The sequence below is a fragment of the Orbicella franksi genome, chromosome 7 (assembly GCF_964199315.1).
Source record: "Orbicella franksi chromosome 7, jaOrbFran1.1, whole genome shotgun sequence".
Classification (NCBI taxonomy): Eukaryota; Metazoa; Cnidaria; class Anthozoa; order Scleractinia; family Merulinidae; genus Orbicella; species Orbicella franksi.
This window is the reverse complement of record NC_138151.1, coordinates 11,408,505-11,435,654: the sequence shown is the minus strand read 5'-3', so window position 1 is coordinate 11,435,654 and position 27,150 is coordinate 11,408,505. Positions and strand designations below refer to the sequence as shown.

The following is a 27,150-nucleotide window of genomic DNA, read 5'->3' as shown; positions in this document are numbered from 1 at the left end:
ACCCACTCTTCTCCAGCGCGGGGGAGATTGTTTGACAAACCCAATGGACATGAGCTCCTAAGTGCGAGTTCCTTTATGATTGCCTCAGGATTTGTGATGCGAGATCCTTCGGATAATGGTGCATCAAAAGAACCGGTAACTCAACTCAGGGCAGGGATTCATCAGTTTCTTTGGCTGTGCTCTTTTGGTATGATCCGGGTCAGGATCAAAGATCCAAGATCACTCGGATTATGCTGCATCAAGGAAAACGATGATGAATCCTTGACCAGAGTGGATTCATCGGTTCCTTTGATGCACCATGATCTTGGATCACTGATCTATTTGGACTGGATAAAAGGGAGCTGGGAGATTAGGTTGGGTTCGACTTTCTTTACAAATTTCTCTCCCCACCAATGGGGCTTCCCACCAATGAAAGACGCAACAGCTCATAAAAATACAACATTTTATTACCAGCTTTTATTACAAGACTACCCGAGCCTAAATATTTTCCTTCTAAACCGACTAGACACGTTCAAGCTGGCTCTTCTGCTCTGTACCTGCTTCCAATCATCAAGAAAGGAAGATGCGAGAAGAGTAACGACCACAGGCGCGAAATACACTTGAAAGTCGACTTGGGAAACTCGACAAGACACAATTGTTTTTACCACTAGTAAATAACAAAAAAATGTAATGCAAAAGAACCTCTGAGCGAGGGGAATGAAACCTACGCTCGTGTCGTATTCTCGGTATTGGACTAGAACTAGCTTGAAACTGAGGCTAATGCGGGAAAATGCGAATGACATTAATCTCTTTTTAATGATATTCCCCCGCATGAGCCTCTATTGCACACTAGTTCCAGTCTAATACCGAGCATACGAATATGGTCGATTCACAGTAGATCCTGTCGCGCATTACCGAAGTCTTACTGTACATTTTTCGATATTTTGGAAAATAAATTCTGCATTTTGGTACTGTAAGGAGTGGTATTGGTAGTAAAAAAATAGCTTTTATTTGGTTCAGCAAAAACAACTTCTTTTGAGCCTGTGGGGACAATATCTCGTCATAAAAAATACAGAGCAGAATATGAAGCTTTTAAGTATTAAAAGCACTTGTTTTTCCCAAGAACTATCCCCTGATATTGCTTTGTATGGAGTTGCCATAACTTTGTCTAGAGACAAAGCTACCTTCACAGACAACTCTCTAGACAAAGAAACCAGTATCTTGGAAATATGAAGTTACTGTACAAAAATATGCGCAACATTGAAGATACAAAAATATTGTACAAAATTCCCACTCTAAATGTAAATAATTTACAAAGGAATGTATATTTTAAAAAAATGACTAGACAAATCTGATTACATCCCAATGGGTCTAATGCATTTAACTGTTGAAAATTGTATAAAAACATTGCTGAGATCTGAGTGGATATGTATGGATAAACACCACCCAGGTGCCCTACTTCAAATTAATCTCGGAACAGATTACTAGATATAATACCAGTTGTCTACATGGAGGGAGAACGACAGCCCCCTTTCACGTAAACAGTGACACGAAACTGTACCTCTACCTTTTTATCCACTAAGGTGATACAATAAGCACTTAAAGACTGGCCCGTAGGGAAACATTGAGGGTCAAGGCCAGTCATTTAGTGTTTTGTTATACCTCCCAACTCAAAAATAGCACAAACTGCGAAAAAATTACTTGCTTGACGCAAGGTTTCAAGGTGCACGACTTGACCACGTGCGAATCGAAAGTTCAAGATCAAGTTTTTTCGCCCTAGTGAGATAGTGAGTTTTGACCCATGACACGTGACACGTTCTCCTCCAATCGGAAAACGTATTTGAGTTGGAAGGTAAAAAAAAAAACACCCTCTGATCTCATCTCCCGGTTTTACACCTCCAATGTTTATCTCTACCTTGATCAAAGGTTAGGAGCTGGTGGAAAAGAGAGAGGGAGAGAGGGGCTACTAGAAATTTGGTGTCACCTTCAGGATCCTTAATAAGATGCAAGGAAAATTACTATCTACACGTTCATATATACTGAATAGCCTCCTGACACAACTCTTAAAACTACTTCTGATCAATCTCCACAGAAAACCTCTGTTACGCATATTAACAGCAGATGGAATCATTAAAACCACTGAATTCTCCTACGCTACAGCAAGCTGATATGTTTACGTTCTAAAGGGACTCTGCCATACATAGATAATTCCTATGTTAAATCTGGTTATAATTACTTGTAATTTTAACACCCATTGGGTTTAACTAAAAAGAATACCCTCAATGATGCCTCGGCACTCTGTAAGCTGCAGCAGTTAGTCGCGAGTACTCTAATTTCTCATTTGGAAATATTGAGGCTTTCCTTAATTTAAAAATTTTACACTACAATTATCATGACTAACGGAGCCCTTTACCATGTTTTAAGATTAGTAGCTACTCACCAAACAAAGCGGCATAACTAGAAGTTCCCTAATGCATGTTTCACAGAATGCAGTCGTTATGAAAGTATAAATGATACAAAAAAAATTTTTCAATAAGAAACACGTTGGCAATACACCAGCATTTTTTTCAAACTTTCTAAAAATATCAACTGGCTTGCCACATCTAGGCCAAAAATAGATTATAATAAAAATTATTGAACGTAAGCTGAGTATGGTACCCTTTGCTAATAAACTAAGTATGCTCTTAATCCCAACTTGTCCAATTTTATGAGAAAGAACTGTTTTTTCATTGTACTTTCAGTATGGTTATTTGGCTGTGATTGTGCTCTGTTACAAGAATCCACACAAAATGCGATTAACTAAGTAATGGTCTATTTTCTAGTGTGACTGACCAATAATATTCTCGATTGTGTCACGGTATGTTTTGAGGTCATACTAAATGATATAACTAGCTAGCTAGCAAGCAATTTTACAGCAAATAAATTGCAACACAAAAATAAAATAACCACAAGAAGGTAATATAGTCAGTAGAGTTAAATGGAGGAAGTTAATCATACACAGCAAATAAAATAGTCTTAATGAACTGACAATTGTTTTGCATAAGAAGGGGAAAAGCACAAATTAACGTCGATACATACAACAATTGAAATTTGTGCAATTTGCTGGTTAATGATATACATGAAAAAATGTGATACTGCAGAAAGTTGAAATAAAATTGCATGTATATTATTAACGAGTAATGAAATGATATCTTTATGTAATTTGAAATGAATAAGCTCTCATAAATGTTTTACAGACTACAAATTGCACTTGCCCCATGGACTTGTGCAATGATTGTTAATCTTGACAGTATTTACTTGAGCTAGTTTCCAAATTGCACTCGGAATCATCTGATTACTTATACAAACTGTATGTTAGACATCACATGGCAACACTTATTTATTCACCAGTTTGTGGTATCCTTAGATTTCTACATTTTAAAATTGTCCACTTGTAATGCGAGGTACACATGGAATTGCATCTTAAGATTTTGATTCCGGAGAATAGTCAAGGCAGAGTCTTCTTTGGATACATAATCAAATGTTAGTTTTGGTGACTCAAGTCAGTCTATCAGTTTTGTATTTGGTCAAAAAATAAATATAAAACGTCACATTTTTTTGTCATAATTTTTACTTCTGATATGTGATTCTGAGACTGCTTAAACGGTATAAACAGGAAGACTTGATAACCTCAAAAAAATAACCATTTGGATTCTAACTATATGTAGAGGTGGTCATTCAGAGTTGTTTACTGTTTGCAGCATGATTCCAAGCTATTAAACCTACCTTTAATTTCAAAATTATGCAGTAATTAGCCTGTTTGACAAGCATGCAAAACTTAATGATCAATGTCTACTTTGTGCGGTGAATGTTAGCCTGTTAATGAGGGTTAATAAAATTAAGATTACTTGATAATCAACACATCTACCCCTTGATAGAGGCAACAACGGTGTCACAAAAGTGGCAAAATTAACACTGATCAACACTGCATCAAGTAAAGTTCCACTATTTAGTCTCCGGTTCCTCAAACAAATTACAATTGTTACTGACAGCTTAGCAATGAGTTTGAAACAACCACTGCAAGAATCTACTCACTGGACTCCACAGTGACTGCAAATCACAGTTGTTTGATCACAAACAGATAGTATCATAATGTTACGGCTTGTTCCGCAGGTCCCATTACTACACAAGGCAGATACAATTTTGCCTTTCTTCTGAAGAGATGCTATTGGTTCCTAGTAATGCCTGCCACTGTCTTAAAGTTGGTGATGCTCTAAATTACAGCATCTACTGCAAAATGCCAATGCAGTGATTTTTTCATTGCAAATATGATTATGAAGTCTCAAATACTTGCATATGGATTCAAGAGAACACTACTGTATAAACACGTCTGCTTAAGGTCCTGGGAAATTTTACAGTCAAATGAGATGTCTTTTTGACAGAACTCTCAATGCTGCTGAGTAAGGTTTGAATATTGATTGACAATTCAATATAATTAGGATTTGATTGTTCAAATCACCCAACTGTTAACTGCTCTTCAAACTACAGCTACAACTTTGGGAACAAATTTGAACTTTTTAACCATGATTTTCACTTTGGCAATTTCAATTTAACCTGCTCTTTTTTCTCTCTCAATCTCTTAATAAAACATCAACTATTGCACAACTGCTTTCTCCTTCTTTGACACAGAGGTATTGCTATTGGAAAGAAAACTTGTCAAAAGTCAAATGGAGCTACTTTGTTGAGGATATTTGAATTCAAATTTGAAGGTAGCTGCATACCAAACTGCCCAGCAATGTTGGAAAATTGCATTACAACAGTACAGAGTTCCCATAAAAAGAACACCTTGTTTGACTCTGTAAATAGATTCAAGGCAACTAAAAGTAATACGAACAGTCCACGGTTAAGTGCCCAAACATAACATAAGAAGAAAACAAACTGGATTCAGAGCACATTTAATTAATTTTTGGACCTAAAGAAATTCTGCAACCACAAAGCTAAACTGAAACGTTACTGATGCAGTGGACCACGTTTAAAATATACATAACAACTGTTTACCAGTTTAACCCAGATATTACTTCCAGTTTGGATATATTATGGTTTACTTACAACCCAAAATGGTTGGTAATGTGCTTGTTGGTTAGTATATTAGTGCAGGGTGCTAGTGGGAGTGCAGCTCAATGAAGCCAGGGGTAACAGACACTACTTGAGCTGCATGTTCTTCCTATACTCGAGGAACGTCTGTGAATTGAGGTTTAAATTTCATACAGATTATGAGATCCTCATAGATCAAAGTAGTGCCTCTGCAAATCTATATGAATTTCCCTAAATAGCTGCGCAATTGACCAGTGTGTACATTTCTGGGTCACACCTTAGCCATCCCTTGCTCTGAAGAAAAATTGTGTGCACAAAGACATCTATTTACTCACTGCAGCTTATTACTTCCACATCTCTGGACTTTGGACAGTTTACTCCACAGTGAATGTGAACGGTGCATAATTTATTGATTGCTACATGATATAATTATTATTCCTACTTTTGTAAAACTAATTTACCAAGAAGGCTCCGAAGAAGCTTGCCGACTCACCCGTTGATATTGACTGGGTGTTATCTTCTGACACTCCCACTAGGATGTGGTCACCATTGCGCAGCTCAAAAACAGCACCTTGATAGCTGCTATAGAGGTACGTCTTTGATTTCTTGGCGCGACATCTTGATGTCACAGATCGCATTATAACCTGCTGATCACCAGTTCTATTTAGATGTACAAAGTGAATCAAATGAGCTCTGTCATCTTCTACTTGAAAGTACAATTGGCTGTAGACATAGTATCTTCCAGCACGTGGGATGATGAGTTCTCCATTCTCATATTGCATGCCACCTGTTGAGTGCGCAAATCCCAGGTTGTCTTCCCAGTGCCTGAGAATTCCTGGAACAAACAAGTTTTATGAATTCTAGGCTATGGAGTAACCAGCTGCTTGTGTAAATTTGTTCAAGTTATGCACAAGAGCAATGATATTTATTTTTTGAGGACCAAAGGGTCAGTGTGTCATAAACATCAAAACACTGCTTGAGGGCCATGCCACTGTCATCAGAAACTTAATCACAACAAATGAACATGCCAATACAATCATTCATTAACAAACTGCATCCTGTGAACTATGTACATTAATTATTTACATAATATTATGATATAAGTTATATTTTATCTTGCCTCTAAACTAGCACATGCCCAAACTTTGAACACTATAAATTAATATATAATTCTTTTAGACTACTTTGTAGTGACAAAATAAGCTATACTTTGAAAATGTTAGTTGTATTCATTAATTCATTCTTTAACCCAATTTAACCCTTAATAAGCTATTAATAATTTTAATATATAGTTGCCTTCACCCAATGCATTATTTAAACCAAGAATGCTCCAAAAAAACTTGCATTCTCTACAAGAAAAGCTCTGCTACTGTCATCTCCAAGCTTAACAGTAATCACATCCAGTGCATTCAACAACACTAGGAAACTGTGCGACATAGTATTCAAAGAGTGTCTCCCAGACTGGACACTCATTACTTTCACTACCCTGTTTACACAAACATAATAATTCAAGCTCTTTCCCGAGGGTGCTGTATAGTAAAGCTGACTGTACACAAAATACACTCCTGGTGTAGGGACAGTGAGTTGTCCATGTCCATATAACATCCCCCCTCGGAGCAGTGAGGCATTCCAGCCAGTTAAGAAGCCTGTCAAAAAGAGAGCACAGAAACCAAAGTGTAAAACACTTTGGCAGAGGCCCACTGCTCCGAGTTAGAGTTAGTGCAAAATAATACAGTCCTTTTACACTGGTGGCAGTCTTATTGTAATTTTGGTTCAAAAATTGATGGAATCAGCTGACGTGTTTACATCCCTGTTGCCATCTAATTAAGATCATGTGATGATTCATCTGGGAGGTTACTATTGTCCTGTTTGTACATACTCTCATGCAATCAGTTGCATGTGACAAATATTTATTGCACAGTTGTAATCTCCCAAATGAATCATCATTTGATCTGAATTGGGTGGCAACAAGGATTACACCTGTTGGCCAAATCCATCTATTCAGGTTATGATTGCACAGTGGCAACATAGGCATTTACATGTTTTGCATGTCTTGATTCATCATGATGATCTCTAGTTTATTTTTGAAAAGGACATAATGGACCTTTTCGGCGATACGGTGACCATTTTGAAGACTATTATTTCCAATAGCTATTATGGGATCCAAATTAGTACCTGTTTGCCCCTAAGGATCCCATAATACAGGGTAACAGATAAGTTTTTAGGGCAGGGTATCAATAAGGAATTTGAATGGGTCAATTCCCACTGCTCCCACCAAATCATTATAAATTTTCTATTAATTTGTCATGTAGCTGACCTTGTCGGGTTTTTGACCTGAGAGTCCTCACTTATCTGGAACATTGAAAATAGTTATTTGAAATAACAGAATTCAAAATGGCCACAGTATCGTTGAAAAGGCCCACTATATGACAGCTATTTTACAACATGGCCAAATCCAAATAATCAGGTAAAAAACCTTGCAGAGTGTTCATCAGTGGCTTTTGAGTTCTCAAACAGTCCACTGCATCTGCATTAAGCTTTGTAAACATTGATTGTTCTATTTTGTTAGTAGTGTACAACAAGAGCATAGATAATACACTTTCCTAAGTTGGAATCAATGGATTCTTATATACGTAGTCTACTTCCAGAGTTTTGCCAGATAACAGAAACACTTTTCCTCCAGTCTGGAACTTAAACTATGACTGACACAGGGCAGGAAAAAACCCAGGTCCGATTGTCCAGGGCAAGTAAATTTTGCTCTTGGGGAAGTGAAAATGGAAGTTTGGTGGTCTGGTGGTCAAGTAGTCTTATTAGTGATAATTTCCAATCAAAAACAATTTAAAAAAGTAAGACTGCAAGATGAGCAAAACACTGAGTTGAAAGCATAGATAAATTTAAAATCCAAGCATGCTTTGCTTGTGTTTGCTCTCCAGTTGCCATAATTGGCTGCCATATTGGATCTTGCACACAACAGATGCACTACTAACAAAGCATGTGGTAGATTCAAGATGGTGATGAAAAACACCCACTGGGCAAGTAATATTTTAGTGGGGACAACTAAATAAACTAAAATGAACTTGCTGACCAGGCAACTAGATCTCAATTTTTTTTTTTTCCTGCCCTGTGACAGTGTTAAATTCATTTCAGATCATCCTGAGATCTTACTGCTTGTGGATATCATGGTTATGATGCTTGAAATAAAAGACATTGAAGAAAGTTTTTATCTACCTGATCTTGGAGAGTTTTGGGTGTTCCGTGTATGCCCTGTGAGGTGTGCAGATGGCCTCTGTGATGACTGTGAAAAAAAAAAAAAAAAATCATCCCCAGTAAGTTTTCTCCACAAACTTCAGAACACAGACATGTTTATCCAACAAACATTCCCACGCAAATCACCATGTTAGATTTATAAAGTATAAATATCACTGAAGGTTGCTCACCCCTGCAAGATGATTTAATTGCTACATGTAGCTTCAGCAATTTGTTGTCAAAATGTAACCTTCCTTTAAACTGTTTCAAATTACTTTTACATTTCATTTGAATATTTAGATTAACATGGCAAAATTCTAATAAGTCATAAACTCAGTCATAAGTCTTTAACTCAATACCAGAACTGTATAGAGAAATGAGGAAAATAAAATCTCTCTATTTATTTATCAATTTAATATATGGCAAATTGGTCCACGATGTATAGGAGAATTGAAGGCAGAGGTGAGGGTAGTTATTAAAAGTCAGCTGATTTGGCTTCTCTCTAAATATTGTAATTACAATTAATACTAGCAAATTGCTGCATCCAAATGCAAAAAGGAACTGGCAATAATAAAGCACTTACTTCTAGCGAGCCTGTATCGCCTTTTTCCCCAGGAGGTCCTTGTTCACCCTTCTTTCCCGGTATTCCTGGGTCTCCTCTTTTACCTTCTGGACCTCTTTTCCCTGGAGGCCCAGGGGGACCTACAAAGAAAGACAATGAGTTGTGTAATGCAGGATAAACATAACATTTCTATGTACAATACATATTCACTAAGTAGAATCAGAGGAGAAAAGTTAACATTTGGTATGAGGAAGAGTTTTAATTCACAGATTATTCCGTGGGTGATTTCCCTAGAGCGTGAGATTTAACGCTACTTAATATGTTGAGGAACGATTGGAAATTGTTATTTCAATGACATTTTGTTAGAATTCTACCAAAATAATAACATTTTGCACTCTCCATTCCACTGAAGTGATAGTTGTGTTGGCTGCATCAACTATCACTTCAAAGAAATCGAAAGCCAATATTCTCATTGTTAACTAGTAAATGCGGGCACAGCTCGCCAATCAAATGTGTGGATTAACATCAGAGCATGGCTTGAACATTTTTAATGACATCAATCAGGTTATACACAGTACGATACCTGTTTGTCCTTGCAGTCCCACGCCTGTATCGCCTTTATCTCCTGGCTCTCCTTTCTGACCAGGATTACCTGAGGGCAAAGTTGATGTAACAATGTAAGTTCATATATCATTGCTATCCCAACAAAAAGTACTAGCTTTATCTGATCTTATCATGAAGTCACATTCATATTAAGTTGACAATCTCTGTACGCAATGAATACTAATACTGATTTTTAGGATAGAGGGCCACTTTCTTATTAGTTTTAAACAGTGATATGGGAGCCTCTTGAAACTAAGTTGCTGCTGCCATTGGTGCTACTACTACTGCTACCGCTACCGCTACTGCTAATACAATTGGGTGATACTGCTACCGCCACCAATGCTACTTCATGACCTTGTGCTCCAAACAACCATTTTAGTTGCCATGGTGATTGGAAATGATTAATCACATACGGTTGAATTCATGTTTTGAAAAGTCACCAGGATTCAAACTACAAATGGTCGCAATTTCTTTATCCCAATGAAACAAAGTGCAATTCCTGCCAATGTAACCCCAAAATGAAGCATGATGTTTACTGCAATCATACCTGGTAATCCTTGATGCCCTTGCATTCCTAGAAATGGAAAAATAAATTTCATTGGCTTATGTAACAGCTGTGAAGTGATCTGTACATTTTACAATATGATCTCAGATCATAACCAAGCACCAAAATGACCTAACTTTCTAGATGCGAAGATCTTACATTTAAGACCAACTTAATTAATATTTATTTATCAAAGCGCGGAGCTTATAGTCCTCCAGGCTAAAACCTAGTAAGGTCTTATACCATAATTTACATATTTATCACATTTTTATTTGCTTGTATTAATTTTTAGTGTATACGTTGAGTGTATGTTGAGTGTAGTAAGGGGTTAGATCACAATTGGGACACTAGTTCTGTTTCTTTCCCCTGTCACATCCCATACTATTTTGATTCTTTTTATTTGTTCATCTATTTGAACTTACCCATCTTGCACTTTGGTGACAAACTCATTATATTTACTAAACTTAACTTAACTAACAATGTTTTCTTTGAAATGTGAAAAATTACGAAACATATGCATTGGATTTAGTTTGTTTTGTTTAAATAACCTCTAAGGATTTCCATAAAATGTAAAAAGAATATCTGCTTTGACAAGCACCCTATAATGCATCAGTCAATAAACATTCTCATTACTTCAGGTATGGCTATAGATTAAGTTGTCAGACTATATGTGTATGCAAATTCATTAAATGCTAATCAATGTCTGGCCAAAATTAAAATTGACAGGACACAGTCATGTACTACTACATAATAAAAACTATTTATCATTAATTATTTTTAAGGCAGATTCCGCTTAGAGTTCGAGCAATAACTGCAAAAATTATTTACTAAAAATCTACTCATAGCATGGTAATTTTTGGAATACTATTGAAAACATCTCACTTTTAGTTCATTTTTCTAAGTGACCCCGTGATTAAATTTTCAAGTGTTCTCGAGAAACTTAATGCCAAACCTTGTAAGAATGCTTAAAGCATGTATTATTGTCGTTTCAACTAACACGAAATGTATGTTTTAATTGAAATATGGATAACTTCAAGTTCACTTTTTTTTCGCAGGGTCAGTTTGAGAGCTTCAGTCTCAGTATGTTCTTCTTAACTGTATTCAAAATATTACCATGCCATGAGGTTTATTTAGTAATATTTAGTGACTTTTGCCATCATTGCTCAAACACTCTGTAGAAACCAATTAATTATTATTATTAATTGTTGCTGATTAACTATTATGACACTCACCATTGATGCCAGGGGGACCTTGAGGACCTGGCGGACCAGGATCACCAGTGGCGCCTTTTCTCCCTAAACATGACAAAAAACAACGAACAATAGTATGAATGGCTTGAATATAACGATAACAGCAAACATTGATACAATACCCATTACAAATGGATTGAAAAATTAAAGATGACAGACAGTGATAAGCAATTCCTTATCACTGTTATATCAGAGCACTGGGTGTTCTTTCAGCATGACAATTTTAGTCTGCTTAGGTGAAGTTCTGCACAATTTTCATCAACCCAGAACTCAGGAACAGAAAATGGCATGTGCCATTTCTCTACCAGAGCAATGTATTAAAGACACAACTGGAGCACTTAACTCACCTCTTTCTCCCTTCATACCTGAAAAAAAGAAAAGGTTTGGGTTAACTTTAAACTCCACAAACTGCAGATTCTAATGAAGTGGGAAATGCAATACTTCCAAATAGCTTAAAGTTAAGCTTGAAATGGCAGTTTGGCAGAGTGGCATTTTACTGATCATTTGCTTTCTTGAAAGAGCAGATATGCTGTGTGTTAACAGTCTATCAGAATGTTTTTATCAGGATAATGCCAACAGAGTTTTCCATACAGAAATGTTTGGTTGAACTTGAAACAGTTCATGACATCATATTGACAGAGATGTATTAAGGAATAATACCTTCATCAGGCATTGCAATGCAGAGTTCACTGATAAGCAGTATAAATCTACCAGTACTCTATCATAAAAGCCTTTCTCATATTGGCTACACTACTCTAACTATTCTGTTGTAGATAATAATAACAACAGTAATAATATAGCACTATTTCTATCGCTATCTAATAGTGCTTTACAACGATTTTAAAACATGAATAAAATAAAATAACTAGCTGTAAAAATAAAAATAAAAACTAGGAATAATAAAACCTTATAAGATAGTGAGTACTAGCCTAACAGTGTGCAGTTGTATACAAAATGAAGAGGATTCAGATAAAGTTCTGAACAACTAGTAGATTTATACTAAAACAATTAGATTATTTGGTCTTGATTTCTATGCATGATAGTCAACTTGGGTTGCATCCTTGTCAGCTATCATGCGAAAGAAAAATTTACGCTCATAATCTAGTCATTAAATAGTACACCAGCAGGGGTATTTGTGACCTTACACAGAAAAGCATACACTAGCCCCTATCCATCAAACAGCTAAAAACAAATGGATAGTAAAAAGATAATAAACGAATAGTAAATGCCTTTAAAAGCATTAAAATGTTTCCTAGAAATGTTTTAATGCTTTTAAAGGCATTTCCTGTCCGTTTATTATTTCCTGGAAACGTTTTAATGGTTCTTGAATCTTGGCTAATGGCTTGGAAAGCATTCGAACGGTTAGTGAGAATTTGCGAACAGATGACTTGAAGTGTTAAAATGGCTGGCAAAAATTTTCGAAGGGATGACTTGAAGAGTTTTAAACAGATATCTCATGTTTTCACATGTTTTCAAATGGATGACTTCAAGCATTTGAATGGTTGGCAAGTGAGTATCTACTTACAGTTGGAAATTATCTGTTTGTCAAATTGTTGAGAAAACAACAACACAATTCTGTCCATGTTTGTTTAATCGAAGTCATCATTGTATGCAGTGTCAAGCAAGAAACATTTCCAATGAAATTCCATTTATGCAAACAAAGTAACTTCCAGTCGCAAATTAGTTTGAAGAAACACGATTTACTATCAATAAAATACTACAAATGGTAGACGATCGATCTTGTTTAATAGCCAACACACTCCGAATTGTTAGGCACAATTCACACATGATGCAGGTAAAAAACTTTTCCTGGACGGGATAGGGGAAGTTTGCTCATAGCCTAAAATGTCAGTCCTTGGACAACAAATGACACGTATTTCAAGTTAGAAATATACTGTCCATGACTTCAGTAAGATTCAACACAAAATAGAATGCAGGGGATTGATTACCGGAAAAGTATGTTTGTTGTAATAATTATAATTCTAACACTGTAAACAAAGCGGCACTTCGCATAGTTTTACGTGAATTCACATGACCCAAACACAGCCATTCTTGTTTCATTCAACCACTACTGTTTTTTGTTTCATTGTTTTTGTTTCAATGTTTTTGTTTTCGATAAGAGGAAACAAAAATACATGAGACAGTTGTAAATCTAGTGTTTGTGAATGAGATGCATACCATGGCTTTCTGGTTGGTTCAATAAGTTGTTTTATACTGTTCCGCCACCTGTCTTCCATTCTGGTTTAATTTTGCCATTCAATTGTTTCAATGGCTGATTTTGGAAAAACACTTACATGTGTAATAACATTATTTAGCAGCCACACATCCCACCTAGCTCTTTCCAGCAAATTGAAAGCAGTACCCCAGAGAGGAATTGGAAAGTGCACACATCCTTCCAATGGGACTCTCACTCTTAACTTAGATCAACGGAAGACACAATAAGAATTAACTCAACTCACCTTGTTCACCCTTCAACCCTGAAAAAAAATAAATACATAAATAAAAAAGGGCTCGAGTTAATCTTTAAACTCGCCAAAGTGCAAATATCTATGCAGGGGATTTGCAACAATACTCATTCAGTGGCTTTATTTTAATCTTTGGCAGTTACGCTCTGTGGAACTTGAAATATCATTTCAAGGAAACCTTTATGTGCACTGTGTGTCTGTGTTAATAGTCAAACCAGATGACCTTCTTTAAGTCTAGATCTGTTGATCACTAAATTCTCCTTCTATGATATAAATCTCAATCTGCAACAAAACATGATATAAGACAATTGCAAATCAAGCATTCACGAACGAGATGCATTCCATGGCTTTCTGGTCGGTTTGACAGGTTGTTTTACCATTCTGCTGTCTAACTTCCATTCTGTTTTTTTTTTTTTTCAAATTCAAGCTCTGCAGCTTCTGGTTATCTTTGTCTCTGGTTGTTTTAACAGTAAGCTTAAAATGCTCTTTAAAACGTTTTTATAACAGTTTCAAAGACTTTCTAAACGGATATGTGATAGCGCTTCCCATTAAAACGGATGCAAAGATTTCGTTGAAGGATTGCTTTTGCCATTTAAATGGATGCTTGGATTTTTCAACGGATTGCTTTTGCTGTTTTAATGGTGCTTAGATTTTCTTAACGAAAACCTCTTTCGGTATTAATGGATGCAAACAATTAATGAGCGGTTGTGAAAGCCGTTCAAATGGTTTGATCGTAATGTTAAAACGCTTTGCCTGATGCTTGAAATGGTTTTCATGAGGTGTTTTGAAAACAGATTACAAACAGATAGCAAACGGATGATACACGGTTTAATCCATTTAACGGATAAGGGCTTGTGTACATTTACCAGTGTAAGGTCACATTATTAACTTTGGCTGGAAAGCAAATAGTATAATAACTTTCTGGGCATTTGTTAGAGTTGGGTTTTGAGGTAATCTTTTCATCCCAGTTGGTACAAACTGTTTGAAAGTACTGTACCAATTCTCTCATTTCCAGTCTACGATCAAGAGAAAACAATGACTGGAAACCACATTGCAAACAATGAACAAAAACTTTTCAGTCTATTTTTTGGAAAAACACATACATGTATGATAACATTACTTAGCAGCCACACATCCCACCTAGCTCTTCCTGCAAATTGAAAGCAGTACCCGAGAGAGGAATTGGCAAGTGCCAAACTTCCTTTCAAAGGGACTCTCACTCTTAAGTAAGATCAATGGAAGATGCAATAAGAATTAACTCAACTCACCTTGTTCTCCCTTCAACCCTGAAAAAGAAAATAAAATAAAATAAAAAAGGGTTGAGTTAATCTTTAAACTCCACCAAAGTGCAAATATCTATGCAGCAGATCTGCAACAATACTCCTCATTCAATGGCTTTATTCTAATCTTTGGCAGTTAGGCTTTGTGGGACTTGAAATATCATTTCAAGGAAACCTTAATGTGCACTGTATGTAACCAGATGACCTCCTCAAGATCTATATCTGCTGATTAACAGTTTACCAGAGGGCTACTAAATTCTCCTTCTATGATATCAATGTGGTATTACTTTGATTACATGTAAGGGCAAAAACCCATGTTTGTGAATAATGAAGACCGCATCTTGGAGAAAGATAAGCCTAGCACTCTTTCTGCAAGCAAACTAAAACTTGCTCATTACGAGCAAATTTACAAGTTCCTGTTAGCTGCCTGCCAATCAACATTGCAACATATGTCATGACATTGAAGACTCACAAAAAAAAACATATCCTGTTTAATTGGAAAGTTAATGGCAAAAATAGAATTCTTAAAGATGCCAAAATGTCAGGAATGCAAAAGACTTATTATTACTAATAATAGAAGAAAAGATAAAATTAATGTGGTATAAGCCTGCATGCGAAAGCTGTTCCTTATTCTCATAGACATACAGCTCCAGAAAATGATAAATACCTACAGGCAAGCATTTCTATTAGCTATGTGTTTAACCAAAAACAGTGGAACTTCAATATGGCTGCATCTTCCACTAACTGTACTGAAATTCAGGAATGCACCACAAATATTCCAGTGAAAAGAGATAAACTTATACCAGTTTAAGACCACCTTTTGACATTTTTATGGACAAGCGAAGTAAAAGTTAATATGTATATTAATGACATTCATATAAAAGCCTACACTTTCGCTTGTTCGACTATGTCAGACACTTTTTTTTACAAATTAGATAAAATAAATTTCTATTTTGGAAACACTCTGAAAGAACAACAACTGCCGTGAAATGCCAGATTACAAGTAATTGACTGATGTCCAAAAATATCCCACACATCTCAGACAAAAATTGTTGTGGTAATAAAAGCTCCACCTTACTTTTATCCTTAGATCTAGCACACGTGTATACACATGTTCAACACTTACCCACCATAATACTTCTTTTACCATAGTTTTTAATTTTTATCTTTATGAACTACTACATTGCATGGTAGTCTGGTATAACTTGTATATACTAGGATGTGTTTTTAATACAAACTCCCACACATATAAATATTAGCCCATTAATCATCAGAAAAAGCCAACAAAACCCTTTAGGATAAACGCATTATTTTAGGGCTCAATTTCTGTCATTCTTTGTATGGGTAGGAGTGCGGGCTCACTTTCCCATACAGCGGCTTTTAATCCTGACCAGTAAAAACAGGTAATTAATCCACAAAGTATAAAAAAGGAAGTTTAAAAAATATATAGTGTGCATGAAAATGTGTTCAAAAGCCTTGAAGTGAGAAAACCTAACTGCACAATATGTCTCAATGTCAGTCAAGCTTCTTACTCTTAGAATTTCTATCTTAAAACCCCTCCCAAAAACAACAACAAAAAACCTTCTGAGATATTGCCATTAATGTAAGTGGATCAGTGGTTTTGAGCAGAAATGTATGTCCCACAACTAACAAGCAAGATTTACATAATATTCCTAGTAATTCCAATGTCCACATTAAAGGGGGGAAAACATGCATACAAGAATATTCTTGATGCCATAACACAATCATTAAAAAATAAAAAAATCAATTCACACTCCTTAATTTGTAGCTTTCAATGGTGATATCACACAAATAATTTGACCAAAACCTACTTTTACCAACTGATTTCCCAATGTTTACTTTTCTACTTGAACATGAAATGATTTCAGTGTTAATGAAATGAAAGCCATAACAATTGCTCCTAATTTTAGAGAGAAAAAATTTGAAGGCTACACGTCTTTCAGTATGTCATGTAACTGACACTGGGATTTTTGGATGATTAATAGCTGGTTATTTGTTTCCTCTCCTCTGTGTTTTACTTAACTTTTACAGTCTATTAACCCTAATTTAAGTTTAATCTAAACAACACATCACACAATTACTTCCTATAAATAACTCTTTGCAACAAGTAAACGCACAATAAAGCATCAGTTTGTGACTAGTGTATAGGGAATGGTAACCATGTGTAGATGATAGTTTGAGTTGATGAAAGAAGTTGTCAACAATTTGGTGTCTCTTGACCTGAAACTCAAGTATTTTTAGCACAGATACAAAATTTTGCCAACTGGATTTAACATTACTGTCAGTTTCTCTTCCCAAAATATAGGAAAATTCTAACATGACTTACTCTATAGTTGCCTGAGGTGATCAACATATTCTTCTTCTCATGGCGATGACAATTTAATTTAATTTTACACTAATCAAAACTTCTAAATTAGCTCTTCAGTCTAGCATTGAAATTTGATCCAGACATCTTAAACAGGATTACCCAACTACAGACAAAAAACAGCAATCGCCCTCCTACCTTTAAAAGTCCCCTTATTACAGATCACACTTCCCTCCCAAACATATTTTAAGACAATAAAAAACAGCCACTTAATTAGATTTAAATCAATCTGAACTTTTAGCAAACAAACTCTCCTTGTTTTCAAAATCAAATCAAAGGTGAAGTTTTCAGCAAGAGTGTAACCAAACAACAATTGTTAAAGATATTTAGCACTTCAACAAGTCAAGTCTCTTTAAATTGATCAATTGCTTTCTCTTGGACGTGACTAAATTATGTACTAAATTTAACCCTCATGACAGCAGAAGCCAACCGTCTGAAACATTTCCAGATGTTGAACGTCACCAAAGTTATTAAACCCAGGAAAAGAAAAAAAAAAAACGTAAACTGCCTAATTTGAAATCTAAACAACACAGAAGAGTGAATCAGTTTTCATGGCAAAGAGAATTGGGGGACATTTGGTCAGAAACAACTCCACCTCAATGTGGACAAATTTTCACAAATGAAAAATGTAATATTAAGTAAATTACAAATGGATCATTTTGCCATCCGTCCAAAACAGACAATATATTTTTTTTGCAGCATAAAGGAGACTAAGACAACCTATAGAGAGTAATATTTCATTTTGTGTGACATGCAAGCTTTAATAAATTTTATTTCAAGATGACAACAAGAAAAATACCTATTGCATAATTAGTTCCCATGGTGTAAAATTTAAAAGTGGTTTAGCTTTACTAACATTCCTTAAATACATTTTGATTTAATACTACCTAACGTTAGCAGCTTAACTGATTTCAGTGTTTACAGAAGAAGCTCAGAGCTTATTTCTGTGGCTTGACACTTGATCTTGGTAACTTGATGCATGTGAATGAACACAACGTAAACAAGAAGAAATAAGAGAAGTAGCTTAACAGTTGTATGATTCGTGTTTAGCTTCTTTGACATGTCTACTCTTTATTTGAACGAGACCATGGTCTCAGGAAGGTTTAGACAAGCTGCTGGTGATATGAAAACAAAAGAAGCTATCAATGATTACTTCTCGCCAAAAAAAAAAAATGTCACTGAAGTGTCAATCTGTGCAAGACTAAATAATGATCTCTGAGAATAGCCTGACCACAAGACTGCATACCAAATAAAACACCAACACAAAAAACCCGTAAAGTTATCCTTACAATGGATACACAATCATTGTAGATCAAGTAGACAGTTTGCGACAAAATCAACTACTTTTTCAATCAGCTCATCTGATGCCTAAAGGATGTCTCTTTACATTGCCGCACTTGGAATTGACTTAACTCTCCTTCAAAGGGCTATCCACCTTAGAGAGACAGAGATTTCCCTTGAGAGAGGTCTCCAACAAGAGGGTTTTTTTGCCTCTGGTGTGCACTTTAAAGATACCTTCTTGGAGCGGTGTTTATTCTGGGGCGGTGGCTAATTAGTTTTGTCCCCAGTATTTTGTTTTGTTCTCTATTTATTATTGTGTTCAAATTTCGTTTATTTAATCTTGCACTCATGACACCCGGCAGAACTGCAAAGAATGAAAGGACAACCTTGGGTTCTTCATCATAGAACGCAACAGCAGTGGTTGCACATGACTGAGTGACATGGTGTAGAAGAATTTCCAGCCCATCACCCCCTGGGGATTCTGGTTAAAAGTCAAAGTCAAGTTGTCACTGAGTGATTTTGCAAGAATCAAATGTAAATGTAAATATGGCCATGAAAGAGATGGAAACAACAAGAAATCTGTATCTCCTAAGGGGAGTTTATTAGTTCAGACACCTGTATGGCTGTCTCAGAGAGAATTCCTCAGCAGAGTAACTGCTTTAGAAGGCTGTTTCCTATAGTAAGAGACATGACCACCATTTATTTGAAAGGCTATAATATTTATCATGGTAAGATCAAAGAAAGATTGGCAGCAGCTTCATATGTCTGCTTTAGAGTAGTGTCTCCCTAAGAGAGAAGTAGAGTTGAAATTTCTGATTAGCTATCTCTACTTCCAGCTTCTTTTGAAGTTGAGGGCCAAAGTGACACACCCCTGGGTGAATACAGTTTGTTCCACTGAGTACGTTTAACTCATGTTATTATATTATACAGTCACTTCTCCTTTTGGCAGACACCATTCCTTGCTGAGTAGGTACAAGTGCAAATTTTACTGAGTTCCGTATCCACATGTGGACAGGCATTGGTAGACTGTTGATTTTACTTAACAAATGAGAGCTGGTTACAACATGTACAAAATTCCAGACTTTTTTTAAGACACGATTATTTGTTCTTTGCTTTCAAGGTCTGGAAAACCAGGCAGAAAATTCCCATATCTTCTTACACAAAATCTGTAAATATAATACTTCACGCAGTAAACCAACATGAGGATGGTTATCATGGTACTTTGAGATATGTGACATAGCACTAAAAATTAATGTTATTAGGAACTACTGTCACTTCTTCTAGGAACTGATTGATAACAATTCGAGAAATTTTTCGTGTCCATTAACTGATTCATTTAAAATAATTTATGTTGATTGGAAATTTAATTCTTGCATAGGTGGCCAAACATACAACATGGACATTTATTTGCTCACAACACGAGGAAACAAATTCAAAGCTGATTAAATCTACACATTTACAGCCTTGTTTTTGTTTGAGAATCAAAGAAGTGGGTGGGTGCTAGGTTTTATTGAAAGCACTGAGTTATTCATGGATGATCAAAATCTGTTTCAGCTTACCACTTAATTTTGTTTTTCTGCTAGAATAAGAATCAAATGCAAAATATAATTTATTTCCATAGTTAAAATTGTTCATTTTTGGATGCTCTGTCTTCTTTTACAACAAAAACCAACTTGTAATAACTTTAGGGTTTAATGTTTTGACTTCCTTATCAGGTTTACCTTCTCTGTAAATCAAAGCTGGGTACCCATACTTCTGTGTAGTGAATTGGCAATTTTTTCCTTATTAAACTATTATCTATAAATAATAATAATAATAATTTATTTTTCACAATCACATTCTTCACTGTTTGTCACATAAGTATTTTTAGCCAGATAATCGTCATTCTGCTTAATGTTTGACATAATTCCACCCTTTGTTTAAGAGTTTAGTTGTTAACCTTTAAATTTATCTCCCTGGCCCAGGTTGTTTGAAAGGTGGATAACACTGTCCACTGGATAAATCACTAACTAGCAGATAGCATGGTTTATTTTACAATCTGCTGTATAGCAATTTTCCAGTGGATACCATTATCCATCCTTTGAACAACTGGGACATAACTGTTTGTTTTAAGGGCATGTTTTTGCTAGTTTTCTGCATCCCCAGATACAATTCAACATTTGCAAATGCCTTTTCATTTTGTGGTTTGCTTTGTTGTTCGCAACACCTGTTCTCTCTTCTTAGCCATAACTTGAATTTTGCTTTGTTCCTAGCAACCGCTTCTAAGTGTATGGATAAAAGTTATGACAATTAAGTGCATATTTTGGGTGGGCCATATGAGAGGCATATAAATCACAAAGGTTTGAATTATAAAGTTAGGAAAATATCATTTCTTAACATCAAAGCTTCTAGCTCTCCAAATAATTACAAATACTTCTTGTGGTAGATAGATGTCTTGAAACTGCTAGTTGATGGAGTGAGAGCTGCACCATGAATCAAAGATTCAAACAACTGTACTATGCAATGAAATCTTGGCTTAGAATTAAAAAAAAAACTAGCCTTTTTCTATTAAGAACTACTCTTTCTGACAAATATTAGTGGAATTAATAACATGGCATTCAAACACTAGGGTTATTTTAAATGCTAATTTTCTATTCTTATCCCAAATTAATTTGTGAAAACATTTTTTTAATCTTTTTTTGAGAATATGTTATTGTCAGTCCTTCATATTTGCTGATCTCATTTCAATCTACTCTCTATATACAACAACCTGATTTAACGTAAATTATTACTGGTGAGAAACACGACTACCTTAACTTTTTAACAAAAGTAATCAGATACTCACGTGAGCAAATACTATTAACAAGAAACGCTTCTGTAACAATGCAGTGGAAGGAAGAAAAGGCAGCATGGCAGGCAAAAAAGACCCCTCACCCCTTAGCTCAAGGTTTGGATCTGCCACTGCAATGTAGCATAAAGGGCATAAAACAATCCGTGAACTAAGATATTTGATATACATTGTATCAAGCAGGCTACAGAAAAACCAAACCAAAACAAAAACAAAACAAATAAACAGCCATTACGACATTGCCTTCTTATTTTCCTTATCAACTTTCTCTCAAACATGGTGGAAGACACACCATTGCCTTTCAATGCCTTGCCTGTTAATGTTGTGTTTAATTTAATCTGTCCTTGTCTGGTGTATTAGAGGGTAAATGTATTGCGACTTAAGAAAACAACACTATGTTTGCAAAAGAAAACATCTCAGAGTAGAGGACTGCCAGGTCATGCAATATTTTTTTTTGAAAAACTAGCTGCAGAAATTGCAAGTTCTTTTATCTGGTCTAAATAACATCAGGTGTTCAAATAAAATGGATCATTTCTCAATCTATAACTATGTTAGGACTAGCACATACAAATTGTGATATAAATATACAGCAATCTTCAATATAAACAACTGCCTGGTAAAACACAGGCTTGAGTATTAAAGTTAACTATTGCTCATTTCCTATCTTGTCTAAATAACATCAAGTGTTTAAATGAAAAAAGGATCGCTTCGTAATGCACTGTAACTATGTTACGACTAGCACATACACATAGTGATATACATATACAACGGTCTTCAATATAAACAACCGATTGGTAAAACACAGGCTTGAGCTTTAAAGTTATCCCACACCTTCTCAAATGCACATACGCCTGTGTACATTTTGAATTTCCTATTCCCAACAATCCACATTGAATGACTGGCCCAGTTTACAATGCATGCATTTTGTTTTTCAGCTTGCAATTAGAGTGATTATCTTGAATGAATCTTAATGGAGTGATTTGGAGATAATGAAATTATTGAAAATGTATGCTAACAAAGCAACACCTGTCAGTTTATAAAACTGGCAAAAGACACAATGGAGAGAAGGGTGTCAAGTGTAGGTGGAGAATGGGTGTGCGCACCATAATAAAACAGGATTAGGAATATAGAATTCAGCGTGGTTTAAACCTTACTATTAAACCTATTTGGCGAAAAACGCGAACTAAACCGCATGTATGAAACAATATACTAAACACTCCTTGCAGGAAATCATGAATACGCGTAATTTCAATAGCTGTCAATTAAATTGGTTTCCTATGGCCACGAAGTTTGCAAAAGGAAGCGACAAGAACCTATGAGATCGTAATGAGGCCTATCGATTGTAAAATTTCCGTGCTTGGAAACGATTCAGCAAATCGCAAATTCGAAAAGCCGATCTGTGGTACTCTTCACAATGGGGCAAAAATTAACGTCTGATAAAATGAGAAAGGTAAAAAAATATCTCGTTTTGATCCAGACCTAACACATGAATCAATCTGTAAGCGAAGTGTCCAAGTTTTCCTTTTCTTGTTCACGTGCAGAAAACACACACAGGCATACATGATCACGAGCTATAACTAACCAAGCGATGAATGGGGGACCATCATAAAAGAACTGGCGTTTCGCGGTCAATATTCACAATGTACACTCGAGGCACAGCACAATACACGTTCTACTCCAGTAGTTCGCCAATGAAGCGATTTTAATAAGTAAATAAAGACTGGAGTGTGGAGTAGAATCTTTTTTATGCAACATACATCGATTATGTCTTCGAAAACCCAACTCGAAGACCTTCTAATAACCACGAGCTTAATTCAAACAGCGAAAAGCCAATTCATGGAATATCACTTACAAACTTCACCTTATTACTATTTCACTTTCGAAGCGGCGTGCACAATTATAAATAACCTTGTCGAAATACTATCGTATCTTTATGTACGCATAGGAATGAATGAAAAGCTTAACTACGCACGTCGTAAAATCTTGGTTCTGAGCCATTCGTTCATTCGTGCCCATGTCACAGTCTAGATGCTTAAAATAAAAGCGTGGTTTTTACGCTTCGTAAAGCAGATCTGTCGCAGAAACGGAACTCGATTTACGAAGCATGCATTTCATGGTTCCACCACGATCGCTGTCGTTCCGCGAAAGAAATGATGTAACTTTCATACCTGAACAGATTGACGAACAAAGTGCGGCCCCTCTCCCACGACCTATAAGCTCCCGTTTGATCTGTTTCTTGACATATTCCCGAGTCGCTCTGTCCACTTTATTATGTGGTTTAGTATGTGTTGTCGAGGGTCTGGTAGGATCCAGTTGTGAAGTACTTCTCCGCGAAACGTGTATAGGAATGCTCTGTTTGGGACGGAAAAATAATTTTTCAAGTGAGCATCTCTCAGATTACACGGCAAACATGAATAGTGTCGCTGAGATGTAACCCAATCAATGGAAAACCCTCCGCGTAAAATTTCTGATATCATCCATAGCTCGCTTGCTTTTGCTTCCCAAAGATATTACGATCAATTTAACAACGAGAAAACACACGTACCTTAATTAAGTTCGGTGGAGCTGTAGCGTTTGTGGTGAGAACGGGAATCGGTGTAAGCCTACTGGAGTTCCCTCGCAGAGGCAGTTTACTTGGTCCCTCGCTCGCAATGGAAGGCGATTCAAGTTTCTCTAAGCGCGTTTTAACGTTCTCCAGTTGAATAAATACAACCGAAAAGAGTACAACCAATACAATATTTAACAAAAATGAAAAGCACAGCAGTAAGTTCGTTGCAGTAAGACCACATTTTCCACAAGACCAAATCCATGGTGTGCGCGAGTTGTGTTCATCTTGTCGTGAACTCTCCATATTTCTTAATGGAGATGAAACCACGTGTAAGTGTAGCTAGTATACAACTTTTCCACTTCAAAACATTCCTGCCAAATCTACAGTCTTCCATACGAATTTTCACTTTCCGGGACCAAGAACTCGGCCTTCGCGCAAGCGATTACAAACTTCCTCTTAGCCTGTCTTGTGGTATATATAGTTGGTACCAGTCAATTTCTACGCGCCAAAATTCTGTTCATAACAATAGCCAAGCGTTTATGCGTCAGTCACCCTTCGCGGAAGAACCGTACACACGTGTCTCGCGATCAAAACAAGCTAATGTGTCAAGAAAGGCGCACTCAACCAATCACAGCACGCGCTGGGTGGATAACGATCTCCTACAAACAAGCGCTGATTGGTGGAAAACAATAGGCATGATACATTCACACTTTTGGGCCAATGGCATTGTTGGTTCTATGGCGAGAGAAAACACTTAAAACGGTTTATTTAATTGATCAATTGTCATTCAAATTCATCCCTTTCGCGAACTGCTGCGAGCTCAGAAAACTCTGTGGAGAGACAACTCCATGTGAAGGAATGCGCGCGATTTGGAGCGATTTCGAAGTGAAACCCTCCACCGATTTCCAACATCCGCTGGGGGTGTGGATTACGTTGAACTCAATCATCCGCGAGTGAAATTGCTTCATAGCCTTGACCTGGACTAGACAGTGAAACAATTGGATTGCTGCCAGAAAAGCACATGGCATTTATTAACCGCTGTTCCGAACTATTAAGTGGCGTGACATGCCTGTCTCTTGTCGACCATTGCACCTCAAGCGATGAAGTCATTTTCTATGGGGCGCGCAACTCATTGACAAACACTCCAGGGCGTTGCCGATTGATTTAGGAAGCGATAGTGAGAAATTTTTAAACCTCTCTTTCCTTTTTCCCAACGTCGAACTCAAAAGTAAACAGCCAAAACAACACGAGATAAACAGGAAATTGTTAATAAAGTGTCTCTGAGGAAATGACAAAACAGCTTTGTGAACTTATCGATTTGCGTGTGTTGCCCAATATTTGCCGAACAAATTCCTCGAGAGCCGCGCTGGCGAGAGGCAGTTTGCCCCAGTCGTGACTGGAAAGCCTCGAAAAGGCGACGATCCCTACCCACGAGGCAGCACACTTCCGATCTTAAGCCACAGGAACGGAAGTTTACAGAGCTATGCGTTGTGCAACTTTGAGCGTCTTTCATCGATCAACGTCAAGAATAACTCATTCCACTTGCAAAATTGTCGAGCACGCGCGACCGCGCACGACTAATTTTACTTGTGTACTCTGTCGCGAAGGAAAATAAATCAACTTTACTGAGTACCTCTCTGACAGAGAATTCAATACACCGCCCAGTCTATGCCAAACGCCCAGTCCATGCCTTATGTAATCTTTATCTTATCATCTTTATTCGTAACATCAATAATAAATGAACACTCACAGGAACAATTGTGACAGAAAGCGTCCGTGACAATCACAATTCCACAACTCACAACAAACAGAAGCTCAAAAGTTCGGAAATCGTTCAAGTTTCCGACAAACGAATTAGAAAACGAACGTCAAGTTTCTTGACACAAATACTACGCACACAAACCAGATTTCACAGCTTCAATGGGACTGTTTATGGAACGCAAGCAAATAAAAACTCTCCGCAAACGGGATGGGATGAATGCTGTTTGTTTTGGCATTGATATCACACAGATTTATCACACAGATTTATCCACAAGTTGTTCGTGGGGCTGTTTTAGTTCGCGACAAAACTGTAGATCGCTATCTCGACAGATTTGCTCCTTATTTCACCACCAAGACATAGCTAATACTCATCCCTTCGCAGAGAAGCTCAAATCTGCTCTTGCAGTCAGCCCTCTTTTCGTCAAACGGGCGTTAACAGGTTTAAAGAAATAAGAATGTTTAGATGCCCCCCTGAACAGCTCAAACTGAAACAAAGCGATGTTTTATTTGATATTATTTTGTTAAAAAAGGCTACAGACCATCTTTAATTTTAACCTTCAAACCAGTGCCAGATAATGAGACAAAAATCTTTTTTTTTTTTTTTCTGCGAATTAAATTAAAAGGTCCCGTTCGTGATCTTTGCAAATTGATAAGTAGTGTTAGGTGCCTCTGATCTGGAGTCCTGGATAAAATGTGCTAGATGATAATCCCTTTAGAGACGTCTACAGTCGCTATTTCCCAACGTGCCGAAAGGAAAGGAAATTAAAAACCGAACACGCTACCGAGCCAAGGCAAGGGTTTTCTGTATTAGGAAATGTAAGTGGACTCACATTTTCCCTTTTAGCTTACGGGACGACACACCCACAGAAAATGACAAGCTAACAACGCAACTGATAGTTAAGAATAAATAGCAAAAAAGGCTATTAGGCAGTGCTGGCAGTGTTGTGTATGTGTTCATTACAACTTGAAGCACTCCTATACAATCACATCACACCAGAGCAGAACATAAATTGATCAGGTTAATGAAATGGAAGTTCGATTCTTGTATTGGCATTTCCGAGAATCGTTGTTCAATTGTTCAAGGGCATTTCCTTCTTCCATTTCTTCTAGACACGACGAACATGATGTCTTTCCTTTGTTCTACGTTGTTACCCACAATCTTGATCGCCTCATCTTATCTTGAGTACGAAACCACGTAGATTACACGTCAGCTGAGCGATTTCCGATTGTAGGAAATTCAATCACAATTTCGGAAAGAAATCTTTGTCAAGTAAGAGTCAACCGGATAAAAAGGCAGGGATAAAACAACGATAAAGAAAAAGACCACTTAATTTGGCAATCAATA

General features: G+C 36.5%; 1 protein-coding gene across 1 annotated transcript; it reads right to left on the bottom strand.

The window, feature by feature from the left end:
* Positions 1-425: 425 nt before the first annotated feature.
* Positions 426-27,104, bottom strand: LOC145493093 (uncharacterized). Its single transcript, XM_081472499.1, has 11 exons — positions 24,042-27,104; positions 23,665-23,848; positions 14,991-15,008; positions 13,717-13,734; positions 11,605-11,622; positions 11,240-11,302; positions 10,011-10,037; positions 9,444-9,512; positions 8,882-9,000; positions 8,281-8,347; positions 426-5,887 (listed from the first exon to the last, which is right to left on the bottom strand). The coding sequence occupies exons 1-11, from the start codon at positions 24,345-24,347 to the stop codon at positions 5,505-5,507; spliced, it is 1,272 nt and encodes a 423-aa protein (XP_081328625.1). The 5' UTR covers positions 24,348-27,104; the 3' UTR covers positions 426-5,504.
* Positions 27,105-27,150: the final 46 nt, after the last annotated feature.

Bases quoted from the DNA above. Each gene is read 5' to 3' on its own strand.
- LOC145493093 (XM_081472499.1), bottom strand. From the start codon at position 24,347: ATGGAGAGTTCACGACAAGATGAACACAACTCGCGCACACCATGGATT. The intron at 10,038-11,239 runs GTGAGTGTCATA...TTCCATTTCTAG, and splicing joins AGGTCCCCCTGGCATCAATG to GAATGCAAGGGCATCAAGGA. The intron at 8,348-8,881 runs GTAAGTGCTTTA...TTTTTTTCACAG, and splicing joins GCGATACAGGCTCGCTAGAA to TCATCACAGAGGCCATCTGC.